We start from the raw sequence: 24,906 nt of genomic DNA on the forward strand, positions 1-24,906 counted from the left end.
CCTTTTCGCGTGCGAGATCTGACGGATCATAATGTAGTACCATATGAGACGACAGGACATCTCCAGAGAGGCCTTAACACATCATTGTGTGTTAAAATATGGCATGTGTTTTGGTCTGAGTCACATCCATGGCTTGGGGGGGGGCTGAGCTGATGTTCAATCACCTCCCTTTGTTGTTCATATCGCACAGCTCTGTGATCACGATCACCTATTTAAGTTCCTGTGGGGGGCGGGGGGGGGGGGGGGGGGGGAGTCTGCACCATAAATCAGAACCAGAGAATCACGTCACCTACTCGTAGAAAACAACATAACCATAATTTTATATAGTAAGGTTCTTACATGAGAAAGCATGCTCATAAATCCACTTATTATTGTGTATTTAATCTGTGATCTTTATGAATATGAATGACACAATCCAGCATGGCAACTAGTCTCTTAACAACAACCCCCCCCCCCCCCCCCCCCGCCCAATCATGTCTGTTCTGTCTTGAGAGAGTGCTTTGATTATTTGGTCGCTCAGTGCATTGAGCATCCTCACAATGTTACGTTTGTCTCTTGGTGGAGAGTGCCCGAAAAGAATGGTAAAAATAAAATAAAATAAATGTATTGGTTTCACTATCAATTTTTTAATTGCACCTCTCCCTGTTCTCCCTTTGATCGAGGTGTTCAGCTGTAAGGAATCACAAAATTGGTCTCTGAGCTTTAGGCTGAACGACTCACAATACCTTGTTGCTAGGTAACGTTACCATTATGTGGCTGTGTGTTCTTAATCGGGAGGCCTCTGCACGTCGTTGTGGAGAAACTTGCTGCACTCCTTCTGTAGCTAACGTACGCGCGTGCACACAAGTTGTGGAAGTAGGCCATAAACATATATACATGGAAGTAGGCATTGTACTCGAGCGTTTCCGCAAATTTTGCGCACGAACTAGCATGCACATTTGCTCGCTCTGATCTGTCAAGCAACTCGTTTTTGATTTAACATAATCATGGCATTGCGCATAGCGAGTGTTTTCACAAGTAGACCAGAATCGAACACAAAACCCTTAAAGGTACACGGATCTGTGACCTGTCGCTCAGAAAGTGGCCTCCTGGATGTTGTTCTTCCTACTTGCATCACGCCTTTTTTTCATCATCATAATATTTCGCCATTAAAAAGAGGGCATCCCACTGGGGCATCCACGTTGAAAAGGGCACCCCCACCACACACACTCCACATGGTTTCGCCGCGCTTCGAATGACAAGTAGTCGCTGCACGTGTGCATTCTTGGTGGTAAGTTTAGCTGTCCTGTGTTTGTTTCATGTTTCGACTTTCCCTGACTTAGTGTCTGTCATTCCATAAAGGGGCTGGGACCACACATGTCAGTCTATGTGTGTTCTAAACGGTAGTAACTAAGGAGGACGGACATCCAATTACTTTTCGCTCCCGAACTAACAAACTAGAACAACAAACAAACTACCAAGCGCACTTGTAGGCAGTCTGAGAATGAAAAACTTTTTTTTTTAAACCCACGACGGCTTTACATAGAGTGGTGAAATTTATATTCACAAAATTTACCAAGCATGATGAATGGCCTCTCTCCTTCATATTTAATAAAGACATTCGTTTGTTGTATTGCCTGCGCAATACAACAAACGAATTGTATTGTATGAACACAAACGTGTTGTATTGTATGAAGTTTGAGAAATCTTTTAAGTGTCCGTTAGCTTTATAGCAGCAATCTGAGCAGACGGTGCCCATTTTCCGCTGTTTGAAGGCGGTGGCATGCTTATATGGACAACCATCCTGCTTTAAAATATTTGCTGTTGATTTGTAAAATACGAGTGACTAGTCCAGATACCACAGGCGTTTATTTAGGGAACATGTTTAATTTGTTTACATGCAAAACCAAAGCATTCTTCAGTCACATTTGATGTCAATTGGAGCGACAGTTTTCTTTACTCTGAATTGCTAATCGTAGTTCTGTTGTTGCTAACCAAACGCCTTTATCATGTTGCCTAAGTCCATACTACGTTTACAGAAAAGTTGCTTTCAGTAGGCTTCTTCTTGTGATAAGGTTAAAAAAACGAGCTTGCATTCATTTTTGCCTAAATATACAGCGTTTGCCTTAACGTCAAAAATCGGCCCATCTGGATTGGTTTCCAGGTCTGCTCAGCTGTTACGACAGGCAGTGAGCAGCAGGCCCGTACACTGAGAGCTGTTGTTGAGTTGCTATCGAGGAGCTCCGTCGCTCGCACGCGGGTGACACCCCTCTTGACGGATTGTTACGCCGTGCAGGCGCACTTGGCGGGCGTTCATCCAGGCTGCTCATCGGAGAGAAGTCGACGCAGAATTAATGTATAGGAGATGTTCATATGAATGATACTGAGAGAGGGCATGTTCTACCACTCCACTGCTCTATAAATACGTTCAGACCCAGGAGAAACGATGCTGAATATTCATTCGTTTTAACATGACTTATTTACATGTTCCAGATATAACCCGGGCTTCGGCGAAAGCGATGTCCTGCGTGTAAGCGTGAATTTAAATAAAAGAACTCCATTAAGTCTGAACAGACTGTTTGACTGTACATGGAGAGTGATCCTGCTATTTTCCTGGTAACAGATTCTCAGTGCCCTTTGAAGAGCTGTAATAAATAGGCTAGCTATGGATTTGCCCTTAGACACTGACAAAGTTAAACAATAACTGAAAGACTGAAACATAATGTTTGGCATGGTGTTTTGTGTGGCTTTGTTGTGCACATGCATTTTTGAACACACAGCATATGTTGTGTGTTCTAAATGATGTTTGTGTATATATGTGTTTTGATTGCATTTTGTTTGTGTGTGTTTTATTAGTATGTGTTTTGTTTGGTGTGTGTGTTTTGCCTGGTTTTGCTGGTTCTGGCCAAATACTCTGTCAGCTGGGTGTATCAGATAATGTTCACAGGTGAGCTGTCCTGTCACTAACCCCACAGGTGAGCTGTTCTCTCACTAACCCCACAGGTGAGCTGTTCTCTCACTAACCCCACAGATGAGCTGTCCTGTCACTAACCCCACAGGTGAGCTGTTCTCTCACTCACCCCACAGGTGAGCTGTCCTGTCACTAACCCCACAGGTGAGCTGTTCTGTCACTAACCCCACATCAGAATAATACTTGAGCAAAAATGCTATTTTCTATCTATCCATTTTCAACATTGTTAATTTCTGATTAGAGTCATGGGGGGGGGGGGGTGCAGGAGCCTATCCCAGTGTGCTGTGGGCGAATATATCCGGGACCAATCTATCACACACACCATTCACTCACTCATCGTTACTTAAGGTCAATTTAGAGTCTCCATTTTGCCTCCTGCATGTCTTTGGAGTGTGGGTGGAAACCCCTGCAGACCTGAGGAGAACATGCAGAGACCACACAGGAAGGCCCTTGATTGGGATTCAAGCTCCGTACCTTCACGCTGTCAAGTGATATCGCTGTTCACTGCACCTCCGTGCCACAGCTGACAACGTTTTTCTCAACGTGTAATGCACGTGTTCGCATTTCTGCTGTTCTGCTTTGACCGTTCGAGTTCAGGTTACGGTTAGAGAGAGAGCCAGTCATGCGCCTTGTTGTCTGGCGTGAAGTAGAGAGTGAATTTAGTGTCGCACTCGTGTACCAGATGGTGGGGAATGGCAGCTCTTTCCGGAACAGGCGGTTTTCTCCCTCAACCGCCGATTTGTGGGCAGATTACGGCTAAACCCAAGCAAGCAAATTAGACTTTCAAGACATTAAGTGGGAGTACAGGATTCATCATCCATATTGACTGAAAAAAACATGCGCGCACACACATGCACACACACGCATGTACGCAGACACACACCTGTAAATACACTACATGGCCAAAAGTTTGTAGACACATGACATCCAACATCTCATCCAAAATTATGGGTATTAATATGAAGTTGGTCCACCTTTGCTGCTATAACAACCTCCACTTTTCTGGGAAGGCTTTATACTAGATGTTGGAGCATTGCTGCATGGATTTGTTTCCATTCAGCCAGAAGAGCATTAGTGAGGTCGGGTATTGATTGGGTCACAAGGCCTGGCTCACAGTTGGCTTTCCAACTGATCCCCAAGGTGTTGGATGGGGTTGAGATCAGGGCTCTGTGCAGGCCAGCCAAGTTCTTCCACACCGTTCTCAACAAAACCATTTCTATATGTACCTCGCTGTGTGCCCGGGGGCATTGTCATGCTGAAACAGGAAAGGGCCTTCCCCAAACTGTTGGGGAAGCGCAGAATCATTTAGAATGTGATTGTATGCTGCACCTTTAAGATTTACCTGCACAGGAACTCAGGGGATTAAGGACACATGGAGAAGGAACGAGGTGGATTTGGTTGGAAGAGCGGCAGTAGCACTGGCAGTGAGAGAGAGAGCATCTGCAAAGCCCCTCCATTTTGATCTATGTGACAGTTGGTGCTGACGGGATAAGGATGGATTCCCCTCGGCTTGCTGAAGATGTGGACCTGGGGGGAGGTGCTTATCCTTGGAGGAAGAGAGAGGATCCTTTCACCCCTTTGGGTAAGAGCTACCCCTGCAATCTCACTCTGCGTGCCAGTGTCAGACACTCACCGAAAGCACACCCCAGCGTGGACAACTGTATCTTGGTATGGCCTCTGCTCTTTTGTCGAAACCTTTAGCTTGCAAGCTCAATTGCAAGACTGCTTTGGAAACAGTTTCTTCTTGTACAAGTAGGAGGAGAAATGAAGTGAATAAAGACATCGATGAAACGGTGAATGAAGTAAAAAATAAAAAAATAAAAAGTCTTTGCTGCACACGATGTAGGCCACAGATTTATTCTCTTTTTTGTTGTTGTCAATGGTCATAAAGTTGTCTGAAGGGACGCAGGCACGATTGCAGACACACAGGCCACGTGTGTTCCGGAACCCAGATATAACTCTGTCACCATGGCAACCCAGCAAGGAGATGGTTAATCAGCCACAGTGAAATAATATCACTTCAGAACAATGTCTGCTTTTGTACATGCGTCTCTGCGACATGGCTGGCTGCTTCACGTTTATATTTATATACCTTAAACGCTAAACTGCACAGAGGAGAACTGGTAGGCAAGTGTGTTTAACATTTTGCAGTCATATGACTTGGGGGGAAATTTCACGTATTTATCTGATATCATTAATAAGCAGGCAAGAGTTTGTTTACTAAACCAGGAAGCTCCTCTCTGGGTTCGACTGTGTTTAATACACTTGGGGGAGAACTCTTCGTGAAATCTTAATTGAGGTTTTTTCATGTGCCAAATTGACATGAAGTAATTATCATAATGGAGGTTTGTTTTGACAGTTCATTAAAAATAAGAGGAAATTCATCTTCAAATATGCCTATTCTGAAGATTCATGAGTCGCCATGAAACATTACCCGTTCAGGAATCGTTACTTCAGTCATGTGTCTATCATAAAATAGTAATAATGATAATAATAATCTTTTAGTCTTTTATATGATGCCTATGCATATGTTTATGTGATTCACTCTGGATGAGAGCCTCTGCTGAATGCCTAAATGTGATGTATAGAGGTGAGCTTTTTGCTTGAAAGTACAGCTGCAATGCCTGGATTTAGGATTCAAACCCGTGTCCAATGACTCCATACTGTCTGGCCCAGTAGTAGCACCTCCGCATGGTGTTAGTTGAGACTGCGAGAGGTAGATAGAGTGAGCCGTTAGAGAGTGAGGTTCTGCATATTTCCTTTAGATATTTCAACCTCAGTCCTGGGGGGCCCACTGTATATGCAGGTTTTTGTTTAAACCACAGTCCCAAAATTGAACCTTTTTTGCTGTAAAATCTTTTTGATTGGGTGCTTTTTATGTTTATGGGATTATTTACCCTCTTAAGCCGCATTATGTCAGAAATAGCTACAGTGCCATGGAAAAGTATTTGATTCCTGATTTCCTCTGTTATTGCATATTTTTCACTGAATGGTTTTTGAATTTTTATTAATTTATTTTATTTTTATTTCATTTATTTAATGAAAAAAAGTTGTCAAACACCCATATCCCCAATGTATCCCCAATGTAAAGTAATTGCCCACTTAAACTTGGTAACTGGTTGCACCAACTTTAGTAGCAATAATTGCAAACATACGCTTCCTACAGTTTGATACATCTTTCACATTGGTAGGTTTTTGAGCATTAACTGCTAGTTTCTGGTCCTGCCACAGTATCTCTATTAGGTTCAAATCAGAACGTTGACTAAGCCACTCCAAAACTTTAATTTAGTTTATTTTCTGCGATTCAGATGTGGACTTTCTTTTATGTTTTAAATCATTGCCTTGCTGCTTAACACAATTATGCTTCAGCTTCAGCTCACAGACAGATGACTGAGCAGTCTCCTTAATTAAGAATGTTCTGGTACAGAGAAGAAGTTATGGTTCATTCAGTAATGGCTAGTCGTCCAGGTCCAGAGGCAGCAAAGCATCCCCACTCCATCACACAACCACCACCATGTTTGACTGCTGGTATTATGTTCTTACTGTGAAATGCTGTATTTGCTTTATGCCAGACATAATAGGACGTGTTGTCCAAAAAGTTTCACTTTTTACCCAGTTTCTGTCTTATTGTGGAGGCATGAACACTGAACTTAGCTGAGGCTAGAGAGGCCTGCCATTCTTTGGTTGTTCTTATGGGATCTTTTGTGAGTTCCTGGATGACATTACATTACATTACAGGCATTTGGCAGACGCTCTTATCCAGAGCGACGTACAACAAAGTGCATAACCATAACCAGGAACAAGTGTGTTGAAAACCCTAGAGAGAAGTACCGTTCCAAGTGCAGGGAACAACCGCATAGTTCAACTTGGACCCTGAAGGAAAAACTGATTAACACTAACACAAATGAGAACAGCAACAACGCAGTCTATGCAAAAATTACAAGCAGTAGTTAAGACGAGTGCATTAACTAGTCACCTACGAAACAGCTACCTAGTTACAACCCTAAGCTTGCAGCCAATTTAGAGATTGCAGGGAGGTAGGGAGGGATGGGGAGAGGTGCAGCCTGAAGAGATGAGTCTTCAGTCGTCACTTGACGTGGGTCAGTGTCTCAGCTGTTCTGACCTCCACGGGGAGGTCATTCTACCATCGTGGGGCCAGAACAGACAGGAGATGTGTTCGGGAAGCACAGGTGCGAAGAGGGGGAGGTGCCAGGCATCCTGAGGTAGCGGAACGGAGGGGTCTGGCTGGCATGTAGGGTTTGAAGATCTTGTGGAGGTATGCTGGGGCTGATCCCTTGACTGCCTGGTATGCTAGGACCAATGTTTTAAATTTGATGCGAGCTATAACAGGCAGCCAGTGGAGGGTAGTGAGCAGGGGAGTGTCTGGGGAGGTTAAAGACCAGACGAGCTGCAGCATTCTAAATAAGTTGTAGGGGTCTGATGGCAGATGCCGGTAGTCCAGCCAGAAGAGAGTTGAAGAGAGATTTCTTGTTGCCTGCGCCCTTCAAGAAATTTTGACTGATCGGCCACTCCTGGGAAGATTCACCACTGTCCCAAGTGTTTTTCACTTTGGGATAATGGCTCTCATTGTGGTTTGGTGGAGTCCCCGAGCCTTAGAGATGGCTTTGTAACCCTTTCTGGATTGATGTATTTCCACAATTTTTTTCCTCTTTTCTGAGTGTGGCATAGTGTGCATGTAGAAACTTTGTGGTGACTACTTCACTCTGATGGTAAGGTTCAGTATGAGTGAGGTTTAGATTCAACAGGGCTGGCTGCAATCAAGCTGGCTGTGTTCAATCAGCTGAATCTAATTACTAATTAACTTTGGTTAATTGGCTGATGGAGTAATGAAGGGGACAATTACATAAAGGATTACATAAAGAGGTTAAAGGAACTTTTTAACTAATCAAAGACTCGGGTGAATTAACAGGCTCCTGACTGGTGGAAGTGTAGACACCTGGCCACTAAAACGAACCTTTTGGTGGATAATAGAGAATTCAAAGACAAATAACATGATAACGAGCCAAACCTATATTGTGTTAATAGGTTTACGGGAAAATTTATGAAAAAACTAAAATGTGTTCAACGGCCTAATTAGGAACCTATAAATTCACCTCAGTCTTTAATTTTGAAAGTTTTTTGAATTGACCTCTTTCTATGTAATTGTTTGCAATACAGCACAATAAGCACAATGGGAATTTTATTCTTCATGACATGCATTGCAATTTCTGACGTAATGTGGCTTAAGAGGGTAATTAATTCCTCTAATCATGAAAAGCACCTAATTAAGAAAAATTAACTGCTTATTAAAATTCTGTGGTTTCAACTGTGGTTAAAACAAAAACCAGCATGTACACGAAGGGTTAATGCACTATGTGGTTTTGGTGTTTGGGTACAATGTTTGGGTGTAGTGTATTAGATGGTGTTGGGGTGTAGTGTATTAGATGGTGTTGGGTTGTAGTGTATTAGGTGATGTTGGGGTGTAGAGTTTAGGTGAAGTGTATTAGATGATGTTGGGGTGTAGAGTTTAGGTGCAGTGTATTAGATGGTGTTGGGTTGTAGTGTATTAGATAATGTTGGGGTGTAGAGTTTAGGTGCAGTGTATTAGATGGTGTTGGGGTGTAGTGTATTAGATGATGTTGGGGTGTAGAGTTTAGGTGCAGTGTATTAGATGGTGTTGGGTTGTAGTGTATTAGATAATGTTGGGGTGTAGAGTTTAGGTGCAGTGTATTAGATGGTGTTGGGTTGTAGTGTATTAGATAATGTTGGGGTGTAGAGTTTAGGTGCAGTGTATTAGATGGTGTTGGGGTGTAGTGTATTAGATGATGTTGGGGTGTAGAGTTTAGGTGCAGTGTATTAGATGGTGTTGGGGTGCAGTGTATTAGATGGTGTTGGGTTGTAGTGTATTAGATAATGTTGGGGTGTAGAGTTTAGGTGCAGTGTATTAGATGGTGTTGGGGTGCAGTGTATTAGATGGTGTTGGGTTGTAGTGTATTAGATAATGTTGGGGTGTAGAGTTTAGGTGCAGTGTATTAGATGGTGTTGGGGTGCAGTGTATTAGATGGTGTTGGGGTGTAGTGTATTAGATGATGTTGGGGTGTAGAGTTTAGGTGCAGTGTATTAGATGGTGTTGGGTTGTAGTGTATTAGATGATGTTGGGGTGTAGAGTTTAGGTGCAGTGTATTAGATGGTGTTGGGTTGTAGTGTATTAGATAATGTTGGGGTGTAGAGTTTAGGTGCAGTGTATTAGATGGTGTTGGGTTGTAGTGTATTAGATGATGTTGGGGTGTAGAGTTTAGGTGCAGTGTATTAGATGGTGTTGGGGTGAAGTGTATTAGATGATGTTGGGGTGTAGAGTTTAGATGCAGTGTATTAGATGGTGTTGGGGTGTAGTGTATTAGATGATGTTGGGGTGTAGAGTTTAGGTGCAGTGTATTAGATGGTGTTGGGGTGAAGTGTATTAGATGATGTTGGGGTGTAGAGTTTAGATGCAGTGTATGAGATGGTGTTGGGGTGTAGTGTTTGGGTGCAGTGTATTAGATGATGTTGGGTTGTAGTGTTTTGGTGCAGTGTGTTAAAGAGTGTTGGGGTGTAGTGTTTGGGTGTAGTATATTAGATGATGTTGGGGTGTTGTGTTTGGGTGCAGTGTGTTACATGGTGTTGGGGTGTAGTGTTTGAGTGCAGTGTATTAGATGGTGGCAGGGTGTAGTGTTTGGGTGCAGTGTATTAGATGGTGTTGGGGTGTAGACTTGGGCTGCAGTGTATTAGATGGTGTTGGGGTGTAGTGTTTGGGTGCAGTGTATTAGATGGTGTTGGGGTGTAGTGTTTGGATGCAGTGTATTAGATGGTGTTGGGGTGTAGATTTGGGCTGCAGTGTATTAGATGGTGTTGGGGTGTAGTGTTTGGGTGCAGTGTATTATATGGTGTTGGGGTGTAGTGTTTGGGGTGCAGTGTATTATATGGTGTTGGGGTGTAGTGTTTGGGTGCAGTGTATTAGATGGGGCTGGGGTGTAGTGTTTGGGTGCAGTGTATTAGATGGTGTTGGGGTACAGTGTGGAGCATAGGCAGTGACTCAGTTATTGGATGGATCTACTGCAGCGGAGAGAGAGAGAGAGGGAGAGAGGGAGGGAGGGAGGGAGAGAGAGAATCAGAGAGGCAGTGTGTGTATTTGAGAGAGGGAACAGGGCTTTGCTGTGCTAAAATCTCATTGCACCTTCTCTCTCCCTTTCTCTTTTTCTCCCTCCTCATTCACTGCTTATCTCTTTCTCTCCCCCTCTCTTTCCCCCTCTCTCTCTCCCTCCCTCTCCCTCTCCTTCTCTCTTCCTCTCCCTCTCCCCTCTCCTCTTAGCGTTCCCTCCATTTGTTCCCGCGCTCTGCACTGAAGATGACACCGCTAATTTGGAGGAGCATGAGAAGCCCCCGTCTCAGCCGGCGCCCGCATCGCCAGAACACCCCCCACCGCTGGGTTTCCGCAGCGACGACCTGCCCTCTGTAGGGTGGCTTCGCAGCTGGGCTCTGGACACATCTGAGTGAGTAGCAGAACCAGAACCAGAACCAAAAACCACCACCTGGTTCATGTGCACATGTGCCTGTTTATACGTGTGTGTGTGTGCGTGTGCGTGTGCCTGTACGTGTGCATGTGTGCGTGCATGTGTGGGTGCGTGTTTGCGTGTTTGCGTGTGTGCTTGTGTGTTTTTTTGTGTGTGCTTGTGTGTGTGTGTGTGTGTGCTTGTGTGTGTGTGTGTGTGTGTGTGTGTGTGTTTGTTTGTGTTTGGGGGGGGGGGGGGTGTTCCCTCAGTCCTGAGGGGTGTGAGAGGGGAGCGGAGAGCACAGTGAATCAAGCGAGCTGTCTCCACATATCTGCCTGCTTACCGTGAGAATCATCCTCTGTCTGTTTATCTCTCTGTCTCTCTCCGTTTCTCTCTCTTTCTCTCTGTCTGTCTGTCTTGCCCCCCTGTCCCTCTCCCCTGTTGATCCACGACGTTCAGTTTCTGCTCTGGTGTTGCGCTGAATGTTGTGATGATGTCATTCCTGTTGCTGTTATTCACATAAATGTAGTCAATTCGAATGAATGGGACAGAAACCAGGCTACTGAGTAAGAGCTCCCTCCTGTTTTCGTGTGAGTTTGCGTGTGTGCATGTGCGTGTGTGTGTGTGTGCGTGTGCGTGTGCATGTGCGTGTGAGTGTGTTTGCGCGTGCGTGCGTTTGTGTGTGCGTGTGTATGTGTGTGCGTGAGTGGTTGTGTTTGTGTGTGCGTGTGTTTGCGTGTGTATGTGTGTGCGTGAGTGTGTGTTTGCCTGTGTGTGTTTGTGAGTGTATGTGCGTCTGTGTGTGTGTGTGTGTGTGTGTGTGTGCGTGTTGTGTAGTGTCTCGGGCAGATGTGCAGTGAGCACTTTGCGCAGGTGGCTGTCAGTGCAGAACAAGGCTGATCTTCAGAATGAAAGAGACTAAAGAAAACTGTTAAAAGATTAAACAGGATCATCCCAGATCCAGGGAAAGAATCTATTTCTATGGAAACCAGAATTCCGCATGTCCTCTCTCTCTCCCTCTCCCTCTCCCCCCTACATCTCTCTTGTTTTTCTCTCACTCGCTCTCCCTCTCTGTCATGTTTATTTATGTGTGTATGTGTTTGTTTGCTTGTGCGTGTGTGTGTGTGTGTGTGTGCATGTGTGTGGCTTTCTCATGTGCAGTTGCATGCATGTATATATGTATATATGTGTGTGCATATGTCCATTTATGTGTTTATCTACAGTCAGATCCATCTTCAATGGGGGTGATTAAGTGATGGAGTTCTCTCATTGGCTGCATTTCTTATCCTCAGAGTATTAGCCAAGGAAGGCATCGAGCAATACATATAATAATAGCAGTGCTTATTCTCTCTCTCTCTCTCTCTCTCCTTTTGCACCCTGTCTTTCCATTTCATTTTTTGATTTTTCTCTCTCTCTCTCCCCCTTTCTGTCTTCTGTCTGCCCAGCTGCTCTCTCTCTCTCCATCCCTCTCTCTCTCCCTCCCTGCCTGTCTCTCCACATAAGTGGCTAATATACTGCATTAGTCTCCATATGATCTCTAAGCCCTGAAAGGCTTTAGGGGATTTCCCTTTACTGTGTGTGTGTGTGTGTGTGTGTGTGTGTGTGTGTGTGTGTGTGTGTGTGTGTGTGTGTGTGTGTGTGTGGCAGGGGGGGAACGTGACCGCAGTCAACGGCTTCGTTGATGTGATCTGGAGGGAGCATTCTAAGTTAGAGGACGTGATTGTGTGTCTATGTCTGAGGAAGGTTGTGGGTATAACTGAGTATTGTGTGTGAGTAATGCTGGGGTGTGATTGGGTTTCTTCGTGACGAGGGTTTGGATTGTTATTGAGCATCTGTGTGTGAGGAAGGGCATATTCAAGTGCACTAAAATATTGCTTGAACATTTTAGGACTTAAGTGGGTTGTTAAACATTGCAGGCATGGTGCCTATAAGGCCAATTGTGTGTGGCCTTTTTGCTGTGACCAAGTACGTATTTTAACTCTACGATACGTTACCCCGCCACCAACCTAAGGGAGCTAATGACATTCCCGCCAAACATCCCCTGAGGAGTGTTACGAAATGTAGCAAACGGATCAATGAACTTTTAAATAGAGGGAATGTTTGGCGGTAATAATAGAAATAGAATGTAGAAATGCAAATCCCTAACGTTATGCTGTGGGTGCACTGTGTAATTTGCAGCTCTGATATGACATTTGATTGGCCGGTCTTATGTAACTCGTGATTGGCTGCATCGATGATTGACAGGACTGGAAGGGCTTCCGGATCTTTCACAAACTCTCGCAGCCTTCTCAGTGTTCAGAACTGATGCACTGCCAATCTCATCACATCTCTCACATCTGCCCTGCCCGTCACTCATAATATCTCACACCTGTTACTCCTGTCACGTCTCTTACTGCTGTTGTACCTTTAGAGGAGTAATAGGTTATTTGAAACTGCATCTTGTTTCCACAAGGGAGAACTGCTAAACCAGCCCAGAGCCTGACACTGGCTCGCTATTTGCTGTCCGTCGAAACTCCGCCCCTGCGAGTGGTTGCCAGGTTTTTTGCGATCTGTGTCTTTGCGCGCGGTACGGCGCTGAACGTAGCTCAACGGGCTGGCTATTGTAGCATCCAAAATGAGCGTTGAGTCTTGCATCGGACCAGTGGTGAATGATATGTTTGTGTAGCAACTTTTCAATGTTAAACCAATGCATTAGCTGCATAGATTTCTAGTGACAGGGTTAGTCTCATGTGGGCTAGCTGTGTGCCGTGCTGTTCGATGTGCATGCAGGCTAACGTCAGCTATGATAGGAGGATAGCTTGACGGCTAACGTTAGCGTTCTTCATTGTTTATGCAGCTCGAAGGCTGCTCTTCCGGAGAGGCCAGTGAGGCCAGGCAGGGGTTGGTCGTGCTTAGCTGGGTCCGTGGTGGAGCTGTGTGCTGGCCAGCAGTGTCGGCCATTTCTTCACTGTAACTCTAACTGGCAACCGGCGGTGCATTTTATTCGTGAGAAAAAGATGGGCGTGCTGTTGGCTCCAGAGCATTTGTTGGAAGCAGTAAAAGCAGCATCTGATGTCTCAAGACAGACATAAACACAACACGGACAGTAAAATATATTTGAAATTACAAATTCATAGTTTTTTTTTTTTGAGGAAAAGCGATATTTCTGCAGGTTTCTGCAAATCCCTGTCGTATTTTTGAAGAATTATTTGTCTACGTTAAAGTGAAATATGGCAACTTTAACACTACATTTCCATCTGTGGGGTATTTCACCCGTTTCAAGTCTAACTGTCAATAAATCAGGTCTGTCACATCCACCATAGCTTTCCTGCTGCAGGTGTTGTATGTTTTAAACCTGTTACACCTGCTACATCTCTCTCATCTGTTACGCCTGTCATATCTGTTACACTAGCCATTTCTGTTAAACATTTACACCTGTCACACGTAATATCTGTTAACACTGATTTTGAAATCTGTTCAAAATCAGTGTTCTAGTACTCTAGTGTTCTAGAACTCCATTGCTTGCAATTACCAGCAATGATTGTTACATCAGCATTAAAATGTTCTTATCGCATGTTTGTGATCTTACACAAGGGCTAATGTTTAGGAAGAAATGTAATTGGAAAATTGGAAATCTTTTTTTTGTTTTGTTTTGCGTGTTTCAAAAATAAATAGGCATAGTGATGGGTTAAAGCATGTATCTCCCAGCCCTTCCCAGAGCCATGCTTGGTAACGGTTCAAAACAAGCTTTTCTCATATAAATGAGCCTTGTTGCGCTGAAAATACTTTGTGATGCTTTTAAGCAGGTCTGTTGCAGGTCTGCTGTCTCAGGCAAGAAAATGAAATGTATAAACAAAACGAGAGTGCTCGAGTAAACATAAGAATGGATGCGCTTGTGATCGATTAGAGAAAATGGCAAAATGTCCCCCCATTAGTCAATACTCTTCATTTGTGTGTGTCGGGGGGAAAACAGCTTCCCAGTGAGGCAGAATCTGGATTTCAGGTTTGAGAATGCTCCTAAGCAACAGGTGAAACCGTAACCTTATGTCTGCATCGCTTGCGTTACAGCACTGTGGGTATTGATCCAGAACTCTTGCGCGTCTTAAGTCTGAACACCTACGTTGTGAATTTTTAAACACATTTAAAGACTCTGTACTGTGCATGTGAGGGTGTGGGCAGGAGTTCAGCACTGGCTTCTCCTCAGAGGAGGCAGCAACAAGCAGATGCCCTCTTCCACCGCTCTCTCACTCTCTCCCCGATCCTCCATCTTTCTGTTTCTCCGACTCTTTCACTTCTTTCATTATATCGCTCTCTCTCTCTCTCTCTCTCATTCTGTTTCCATATTGGCAAAGCTCAGATACATTTATAGACAGAGCGTACAGTCAGGAAAATAAATTTTAAAAAACTTCATGCACCCATTATCAGATGAAGGGAAATGCGTTTCTCTATCTGGGGACAGCGTACTTGGTAGGCAATTCAGAAACATGCCATGGCTGGCAGGCTGACACACAGCATTAAATGAGCTAAATTAAGCGATGGAGGCAGCATGAGGAGACTTTATCTAAGGAGGTGTAATGTCTCACCTCACTCCCTCTTCTCTCTCTCTCTCTCTCTCTCTCTCACTCCCCCTTCTCTCTCTCTCTCTCTCTCTCACTCCCCCTTTTCTCTCTCTCTCTCTCTCACTCCCCCTTTTCTCTCTCTCTCTCTACCGTCTGACATCATCGCCACCTGTGTGAGCATTGGGAAACTTCATTTTCTCATCCGTTGGAATAAGTGAAATAGATTTTCTCTTCAGATTTATCTGCGGTGACCTTGTTGGGAATGAGAGGAAACGTTCACCTATTTTCACTTTTTAAAAAAAAATTTTTTTTGCAATTTTTGTTGTTTGTGAGAGGAGTTGTTTGTCAGAGGAATGGGGAAGTAAATTTTATTGTTTGCAAAATATCTACGCTGTGTGTGGTGTGGCACAGTAATCAATCTCATTATACAGACTGAGCTCTGTAATTTTTTAAGAGTGTTATGTTACATACAGATTACTGATTGATTGATTGATTGATTGACCAGTTTGAATTAGGACTTTGAATAGCTGCAGTTGCCAGTTTCCCGGCCCATGGCACTATGCACTGTGTGTGTGTGTGTGTGTGCACTCATGCACGTGAATGTTCGTGTCACCATGCATGCATATGTGTATTTCTTGGAGTGTGTGTGTTTTTTGGAGCATGTGTGTGTGTGTGTTTGTTGGAGTGTGTGTGTGTGTGTGTATGTGTTTGTTAGAGTGTGTGTGTGTATTGTGTTTGTTGGAGTGTGTGTGTGTGTGTTTTTGTTGTAGCGTGTGTGCGTGTCTGTGTTTGTTGAAGTGTGTGTGTGTTTGTTGGAGCGTGTGTGTGTGTGTTGGAGTGTGTGTGTGTGTGTGTGTGTGTGTGTGTTGGAGCGTGTGTGTGTGTGTGTGTTGGAGTGTGTGTGTGTGTGTGTGTGTGTGTGTGTTGGAGCGTGTGTGTGTGTTTGTTGGAGTGTGTGTGTGTGTGTGTGTTGGAGTGTGTGTGTGTGTGTGTGTGTGTGTGTGTTTGTTGGAGTGTGTGTGTGTGTTCGGTGCTGCCTGAAATAGCCAGTGTGCTGAGTGAGGCATTGTGAGTGGGAGGCAGCAGCAGCGGGTACTAACAGTTCTCATTGTTGTCTTTTTATTATGCAGAAATACAGTGCAGTCCATAAGTATTTGGACAGTGACACAGTTTTGGTTGTTTTGGCTCTGTATTCCAGCGCATTGGATTAGAAAATGAATTTAACATTTATATGGTCTGGTAAGGTAGGTGTCCTGCTATCTGACCGCTGTATCAAGCTTTCTGCTGAACTATTTTACAAACAATCAAATCTGAATTCAACAAGACTTCATGCATGCGTGAAGGGAGATGGCATTAGTAACTTGATCGATAACGCATTTCCTGAAAAGCAGGAGTATTAACCATGATGCTTTTGTATAGATTATCATTTTATGAATGCAGTGCCATTACCCATCATGCTTTAGGCAAGTACAGTATAATTTTGTGAAATCAGAAATATTACCCATAATACTTTGGGTTTTTACTGCAGCTATGCCTAGCCTCTGCCTCGGCAGTGCACGATGGCCATTTTGTCTTCAGATGGTCACCTTACGTCCAGATTGTCTGAGAGAGAGAGAGAGAGGGGATTCGTTTTTCGATTTCCTCTAACCGTTCCCATTCTCGCTGCCAGCCCTGATTCTAGCCGATGTGCGCTGTACCTGGTCCAGCGTTCCGGGGAGGGGGGGGGGGGTATTTCTCCCCTGTTGCCTGGCTCTTCAGCCCCCGCAGTCTTGGAGACCAGCTGTGATCGATATGGCACCTGTACCCCCACCACCGCCCGCCCCCTCTTCAGCCCCAGAACGCTGTCAGGAGTCATTTTTTTCTCTCATGAATATTCATGAGCGAGCAGCCGGGAGTAAGGATGTGTAAAGATTCTGCCCCGATGCTATTCCTGTCCGCGGTCTTTATGTCTCATTTATTTCTCATTCACGCCTCGTCTGTCTCTTTTGGCTCACAAACTCACGGCTGCAGTAAACGCTGGTGTTACTGAATGTCTTCAAGGTGACAGGTTCTTTGTTTTTTTTAGAGAGCGATTAAGTATTTGAGTTAATGACTGGCTGATTGGCTGTGAGCTGTCTGGTCTGTGACTGGCTGAGGCTGTGAGCTGGCTGGTCTATGACTGGCTGATTGGCTGTGAGCTGGCTGGTCTGTGACTGGCTGATTGGCTGTGGCCTGGCCAGTATGTGATTGGCTGATAGGCTGTGAGCTGGCCAGTATGCAACTGGTTGATCTTAATGTTGGTATTTTAAGGTCCTTTAATTATGACTGACTCTCCCACCGAAGGCTTCGGCTGAGAACGGTGCATCACTGATGGTGACTGTGCAGCCATGGAAACAAGGAAGTCCCACCCCCTCACTCTCTTACTCACTAACTCACCTACATGCTCACAGTCCCTTTTTGGCTTGCTTACTCACTCACACATTTACTCGCTTGCTCACATATTCGCACACTCACTCACTCGCTCACTTACTCACATACTAAACACCAGGGCCTTTGTTGAATACTCCATCCCATCCGCAACCCCCAAGAGTCCTGGTTTATGTGCTTACTGATTGTTTTACAGAACCTAAGACTGAAAGCGTTTTTTTTCCAGAAAGACTACAGATAAAAGGCAAACGTATGGCAGATCTAAATCCCCTGCACAAACTACAAAGGACAAACTTAGAAAATGGCTTTACTGATAACAAGATCAGGCATGGAGAAACAGTGTTAATATTTTTAAAGTGAGTTGGAAGGAATATGCAGTCTGACTCATATTGGGGGGAGGAGATGATGTCACTATATAACCCTCTGTGACTGCATACAGGGATGGATCACCTCTGACCATGCGGGAAGCAGTCAGGGGTCAAGGGTCAGGGTTTAGGCTCACCTGAGGTAGAGCCCATGGAGGATGTGCTACCGCCTCCTTCAGGTGACCTGTTGCATTTCCTGAGGGGGGGGGGGGGAGGAAGCAGGCACTCTGCCAATATTAATTCCCAAGGCATCTTAATATCACGTCTTTACTTTTGGGAGGGATACGGGTTAGAGAGAGAGATGGGGAGGGGCAAGGATGAGAGAGGAGGTAGGAAGTGAGGTACTGGAGGAGTGAGAGAGAGGGAAGGGGAGACAGAGGGAAGGAGGGCTTTGAAAGACAAGGAAAAAGGGCAGGAGGGGGGCAGTGAAGAGGATAGAGAGAGAGAGAAGGGGAGAGGGAAGGGGGGGGTTGTGAAGGAGGGAGGGAGGAATGAGAATAGATTGTTTTGTAACAGACTCTGTAGCTGAATGTGTTCTAATAGATTGGGGATAATTGCTCCAGTCCTGGCTCAGTCCGGGTGTTCTCCCCCACCCCGGCTCGGTCCGGGTGTTCTCCCCCACCCCGGCTCGGTCCGGGACACGACCGTGGACCCCGAACACGCCGGCTGGCTGACCGTCCTGCACGACGTGTGGCACACGGTCGCTCACGCCAGATTTCACTTTGACATTCTTACTGCACTTTATGTGAAGTGTTTTTTTTCCTTCTGAAGCGAGGCTCGTGAGGGCGGTAATTAGAGTGTGGAGTGTTGAGCCTTGAGGATTGGAACGGGAACGCTCTCGTGAATCAACTGCCCGCATGTTTTCGCTTCGTTTTCTTTCTGCATTTCAAATGTAAAGCCTCAGAAAAAAAATTCATAATTGCTAAGTGGCCAACTGCAATGGTGATGCAAAGCAGGAGCTGATTGACGGGTCGAGGTTTGTTGGCCGTCTCTCTGAATAAGCTTTATTTGAAGACTGGGAGTGACTAATTTGATAGAAAGGCCATTGCAGTGCACTGTCTGCACTTTAGTAAAATATAGATTTGGGCAGCAGCTTGCACACTGCAGAATGTTGGGCGACTGTGAGGTGAATGGTAATGTTGGAACAGACCAAACATGAGTCAGAGAGAGAGAGAGAGAGACATAGAGGGAGAAGGAGCAGGAGAGGGGTTGGGAATCTCTGATGTGTTTTTTTTTCCTGTTGCCTGATTTAGGATTTAGGAGCCCCACTGCAGGTGGAACTCCTGCTTGATATCCCATTATGATGTCATAATCGCAAGGGCTAATGTGGAACTCTACAATTGGATCTTTGAAGAGTAGCTTTTTTTGGAATGTTTTTTTTTATTTATTTCAAGTTAGTGTTCTAGAAATCCATTTCTTTCTGTTACCAGTAGTGATTGTTAATCAGCATGTTCAGTTAATTTTAATCACATATTTGTAACTGTAAGGGTTAAGAGCTGACAATGTATGATTTGACAGAAGATATGCCAGTTAGTCTGAATTTTTGTCTTGCAGAGATATCATTCAGGATATTGTGCACTCAGGCATGTGCTGCAATCTGGAGTTTCTTATCGCAATTGTACGTCACATTATTGTAACTTCCTCCATCACCGCTAATGCTATATTCTTCAAAACACATGCAGCCAAAACTTGGGGAAACAATCAAGAGGAGATTAAAAATAAATAAAAAATGGAATTGATCCTTTCATTGAAATTTTAATGGAAATATAACGTATGCCTTGTTTTCTTTGTGAAAATATTGCTTTGCCGTCCCCGCATAGCAAGCTGTGAAATGACTGTGCTCAGAGATGATGCCGCAGTATGTAAAAACCACTGCTGCCATCTGGATCTAAATGCCTTTGAAAGCCGCTCAGCGCGGGGTTCTGCTAAAGCGCCCATAACTGTCTGTATGTCAGCACTTTCACCCCCCCCCCCCCCCACACCCTCCGCACCCCGTCCAGGTCTGCAGGGATCCCTCAAAAACCTCTGCAGAGTTTAAGCCCTCCCTGTCATTGTGGAGGTGGGGGGGGGGGGGCAGACTTTCAAAGCCCGATAACCGTGACTTTTCAGCTCAGTTCCCACGCCGTGTCTCTGTCGCCGGGGGTGACGGAGCAGACGTCCTGTTAGGGCACGATGAGCCGGTTTTGGCAGTGACGCCCTGTCCCTCATTGACCCCGAGAGAGAGAGAGAGAAAAGAAAAGCTTTTGGGGGCCGTTTCTGGCTGACTGGCTTTAGGGAGACTTCTGCGTCTGCACTGAAAGGCTTTGAAGCTCAGCGGTGTCACTCCTCTGCTCGCCCACCCCCCGCCCCCCCCCCCCCCCGTCCCCCCTCCCCTCTCCCCCTTTCTCTCCGTCTCTTTATATTTAATTAGCTGCCTCCGTATCTCTCTGGCGACGGTCGACGGCTTTTCTTCTTCTCGCGGCTCGTTCTCTCGCTCGCACTTCAAACCCTTTCCCTCCCTTTTCATTGGAGAGTGCCGGAGGACCCTGGAGCGCTATCGGGCCTTAACCAGAAAAGGGCCCCGGCAGCAGAGTGCCCGGCCGTCGATGGTTGTCGCAGGCCGGCCCGGTGGGAAAAAAAAGGCCGTCGCAGGCAAACCTGGCGAGCTGGGGGAGAGAGAGCAGGCTTCTTTGATCTAACCCCCGGATAGCAGAGAGGCGGAGATAGACGTTCGCTGCTGGTTACATAAAAGTGAGACATGCTCCCTTGGAAACCGGAAATCTTCTTTAACGGTGCACCACACCGTCCTGCCCAGTTTGGGGAAACATGACAGATAATGAGAAGGTATCAGTAACGCTAGGAGGACAAACCCACGCAGCCCGTCAGCAGCCGGACGCGCAGCCGGACGCGCAGCCGGACGCACAGCCGCGCGGTGCAGCTGGAGGGACTCGCAGCTGGAGGGACACGCAGCCGCGCGGTGCAGCTGGAGGGACTCGCAGCTGGAGGGACACGCAGCCGCGCGGTGCAGCTGGAGGGACGCGCAGCCGCACGGTGCAGCTGGAGGGACTCGCAGCTGGAGGGACACGCAGCCGCGCGGTGCAGCTGGAGGGACTCGCAGCTGGAGGGACACGCAGCCGCGCGGTGCAGCTGGAGGGACGCGCAGCCGCACGGTGCAGCTGGAGGGACGCGCAGCTGGAGGGACACGCAGCCGCGCGGTGCAGCTGGAGGGACGCGCAGCTGGAGGGACACGCAGCCGCGCGGTGCAGCTGGAGGGACGCGCAGCTGGAGGGACACGCAGCCGCACGGTGCAGCTGGAGGGACTCACAGCTGGAGGGACACGCAGCCGCGCGGTGCAGCTGGAGGGACTCGCAGCTGGAGGGACACGCAGCCGCGCGGTGCAGCTGGAGGGACTCGCAGCTGGAGGGACACGCAGCCGCGCGGTGCAGCTGGAGGGACGCGCAGCCGCGCGGTGCAGCTGGAGGGACGCGCAGCTGGAGGGACTCGCGCTGCGCCCCTCGCATGCCGGCTAATGGGCTCGCCGCAGCTTCTCCTCTAATCGCGTTCTTATTAGAATGTGTGCCGTCGATGTGTTTACCTGCATAAATCTAGCGTGGCGTCCTGCGCCCTGCTAACTGGCTTCATACGGCTGAACTGAACGGGAGAAACGGGGTAGGGTAGCGAAGGGACGAGAGGGGGAGAGAGGGACATGGGGAGGGACGGAGTCTGTTTCCGGTTCCCCCGGAGGGGTGACCCGGGGGGGGGTGAGTTCCACCCGGCGTCCCCACAGCAGGCGGAACACGGGGGAACACCTGCACTGCTTTGAAACTAACGTCTGCGGTTTCGGTGCAACCTGAGGCGCACACGCCCTGCGGCACTCTGTGGCTGTTATCCAGGAGTACAAAATGGCGCAAACCCCCCAGAGCTGCTGGGAGCTGACTGGAGGATCCTTCCCTGAGGACAGTGGAGCGGTGTGAAATGCTGGGTCCAGGCCAGAGTCTGCCTCTGCCTCTAAATGAAAACCTCCTCGATACGCTGGTGTCAGCACGTTTAAACGATGCTTTGATGTGGGGCCGTGATGATGGAAAATGTTTTTTCCGAGTTATGATTTGAGAGGGTGGGTTCTGCAGTGCGTAAGACTCTTCTCCTCGTCTCCATCCGTCAGTGTCAGAGCCTTGGTGCTCGCCTATCAGGCAGCTATAGGGACCGGTCAGTCGTACCTTCAAATGGTCATCGGACCCTCCATACCTACCACAACTCTGTGCTCTGCTACCTCTGGGTGTCTGCTCCCCGCCCCCCCCTTCCCCCCGAGTGACTGCGCTTCCAGGTCTCCTGTCTGGTTTGCCCCGCCCCCCCCAACCCCACCCCCTTGCCTGTGGGTGAATGAGCTTTCCATTGCAGTCACAACATTACCAAACCTATCCATCCCCCAATGCAGACTGAAGACTTCAGAATACTCCATGGCTCCCCTGACCCCTTTTAGATATCCATTCTTTTTTTTTTTCCTATGAATTTACTTTTGGATAATGTGTATAGGCTTTGTTGTTTGTTCAGTTAATATTACCCTTAGTGACTGTTAAATGGCCTCTGTGCCTTTTTGGCAATATAGCATTTTTTTTTCTCTCCACTGCCATTTGCTGCTCCGGATAAGTGCGTAAGTAAGGGCCAAATTATTGTGATGTCTGTCTCTTCCTCTGGTCTCAGATCAGGGGCCACTGGCCTCTGCACCTCAGCCGAGAGCACCTCCATGGAAAAACAGCTTCACATCCGAAGCAAAGAACTACAAGAAACGCAAGATAAATGTCACAAGGTAGGAAGGCTGCGGTCGCTGTGTGCTGGGCTAGGATAGGAATACAGTGCTGTAGGAGGTGTTGTTTGTCAGATGAGATGTTCAGACTCCCTCACTGTAAAGATCCTGTTGGGGATATAATCGGAGAGACTATGGTGTCCTACCAAATCTGCAGTCTATCATCTTATCGTGTGATGAACATCCTGGCACAAAATGGCCGTCATACATTATGTAGGGAGTGAACATCCTGACGCAAAATGGCTGTCATACATTATGTAGGTAGTGAACATCCTGACGCAAAATGGCTGTAATACATTACGCAGATTGTGGTTCTGACAGCAAAGCAATGTTGAGAATGATGAGAGGCACAGCAGTGTGACACTACTGTTGTTACTGCTGATGACAATCATGAGAATTATCATAATTAGGGCCCTGAGTTTTTCCTGTCTTCTTTTTAACCCTGTAAATCTGCTGTCCAATACCAAGAGGGCAATACAGGGATTTGCATACCACTTTGTGGTACCACAGATCAGTAATTTAAAGGGTGTGGTGGAGTGGAGGGCATTGGCTAATTTAGTGGGTATTACTGGTCAGAGGGTGTGGTCCTGCTGAAGATGGTGCCTCTCTGCCGTGTCCCTTTTGTTGGGTGAGCGCTGAAGCTGGTCTCAGGTCAGTTTGTGCCTGGCAGATGGAGCAGGAGATATCCAAATTCCAGCGTAAGATGTCTGACCTGGAGACGGTGCTGCAGCAGAAGGATGTGGAGCTGAAGGCCTCTGAGACACAGAGGACCATCCTGGAGCAGGACCTGGCCACCTACATCACCGAGTGCAGCGTGAGTGTGTGTGTGTCAGCGCGTCTGTGTGTCTGTCTGTGCGTCTGTGTAACTGTCTGTACATCTGTGTGTCAGCGCGTCTGTGCGTCTGTCTGCGCGTCTGTGTAACTGTCTATACATCTGTGTGTCTGTCTGTCTGTGCGTCTGTCTGTGCATCTGTGTAACTGTCTGTACATCTGTGTGTCTGTCTGTCTGTGCGTCTGTCTGTCTGTCTGTCTGTCTGTGTGTCTGTCTGTCTGTCTGTCTGTGTGTCTGTCTGTCTGTCTGTCTGTGTGTCTGTCTGTCTGTCTGTCTGTGTGTCTGTCTGTCTGTCTGCGTGTCTGTGTAACTGTCTGTACATCTGTGTGTCTGTCTGTCTGTGCGTCTGTCTGTGCATCTGTGTAACTGTCTGTACATCTGTGTGTCTGTCTGTCTGTCTGTCTGTCTATGTATTACAGATAGTGCCAAATACAAATACCATATTTGGCAACACTCAGATAATGCATTCTCCCCAAATGTTTTCTCCTCCAGAATTTGACCAATATTATTCGAATTTGGATCTATTTTCCCATCTCTTTGATGGGATTCGCTTGGAAATCAGCACAAAGTTTCTCAATGAGAAACAAAACTGCGGACAGAAGCGAGTGAGAATTTCCTTTAACACTAGATGGGCCAGAACGAGGCCATTGCGCTTTGGAGACTTTATAATATAAATTACTCCAATGCCATAAATGCTATATCCTCATCCTTCTACGACATTCCGAAATATTTAGGCTTTAAATTCGAAAAAATCGACTCGGTGAAGAAATGTGCCAGTCTGTGCCATTTTCTTCACAAATTTCCCCGGCACAGAATAGACAACAACAAGTGCTTTTACTCTCTATTTCGGCGCTCTATTCAACAATTTGGTACGGATGAATACTTGTGGATGCTGTAGTTATAGAAACGATAGGCTTATAACGCCACCTACATATTTTCGAGTCTTCTCTGAAACTGAGACTTTATATAAACCGAACAGAATAGCTACACAACAACTGCGTGAAATATAACAGATTTTTGTGTGTGCGTTTTCAGCAAACCACCAGATCTGTGCGTTCTCTGTGGAATTGAGAGCGACTGTGCATAGAAAGCGCACTCCCAGGAGAAGGGAGGGAGGAGTGTACTGAGTGACCAAAGAAATTACTTTTTTAAAAATATTGCACTTTGTATTTATTTAACTACTTTTCCATTTTGTGTTTTGTCAGGCACATTTTAGGGCTTTTCTCAGTGTTCCTGTAATATGCCTCGATGCATTTTCCCCTTAGACTAAATGACAAAACCGCTATAATTTAGAAATACAAACGTAATCTTTATGTAATTAGGTCACTGCTGGTGCAGAAATCAGTGCTATAATCTTGGATACGTCTGACGCTGCTGGCCATCAGCTTAGCGGTAGTTGGCTACGTAGTAAAAAATAATGCGACCTTTTCAGAGTTAAAACATTACAGGAACTGGTTGCTGGCTAATGACACACTCAGCGCTGAAGCATTTAGACTTCAGTGT

General features: G+C 46.3%; 1 protein-coding gene across 9 annotated transcripts in view; it reads left to right on the top strand.

Moving 5' to 3' along the window:
* The first annotated feature begins 4,298 nt into the window (after window positions 1–4,298).
* LOC118212598 (citron Rho-interacting kinase-like) overlaps window positions 4,299–24,906 on the top strand; it is a 65,873-nt gene continuing 45,265 nt past the window's right edge. For 2 of the 9 annotated variants that reach the window (XM_035390640.1, XM_035390639.1), the window contains exons 1-4: window positions 4,302–4,532; window positions 10,299–10,479; window positions 22,469–22,574; window positions 23,242–23,385. In XM_035390640.1, the coding sequence (XP_035246531.1) occupies window positions 4,445–4,532; window positions 10,299–10,479; window positions 22,469–22,574; window positions 23,242–23,385 (519 nt within the window). In that variant the 5' untranslated portion in view covers window positions 4,302–4,444. Of the gene's footprint in view, window positions 4,533–9,963; window positions 10,480–22,461; window positions 22,575–23,241; window positions 23,386–24,906 lie in introns of those variants that run through there. The other 7 variants (XM_035390642.1, XM_035390638.1, XM_035390637.1 and 4 more) reach the window with 6 other exon arrangements.

The sequence above is a fragment of the Anguilla anguilla genome, chromosome 14, assembly GCF_013347855.1.
Source record: "Anguilla anguilla isolate fAngAng1 chromosome 14, fAngAng1.pri, whole genome shotgun sequence".
NCBI classification, from domain to species: domain Eukaryota; kingdom Metazoa; phylum Chordata; class Actinopteri; order Anguilliformes; family Anguillidae; genus Anguilla; species Anguilla anguilla.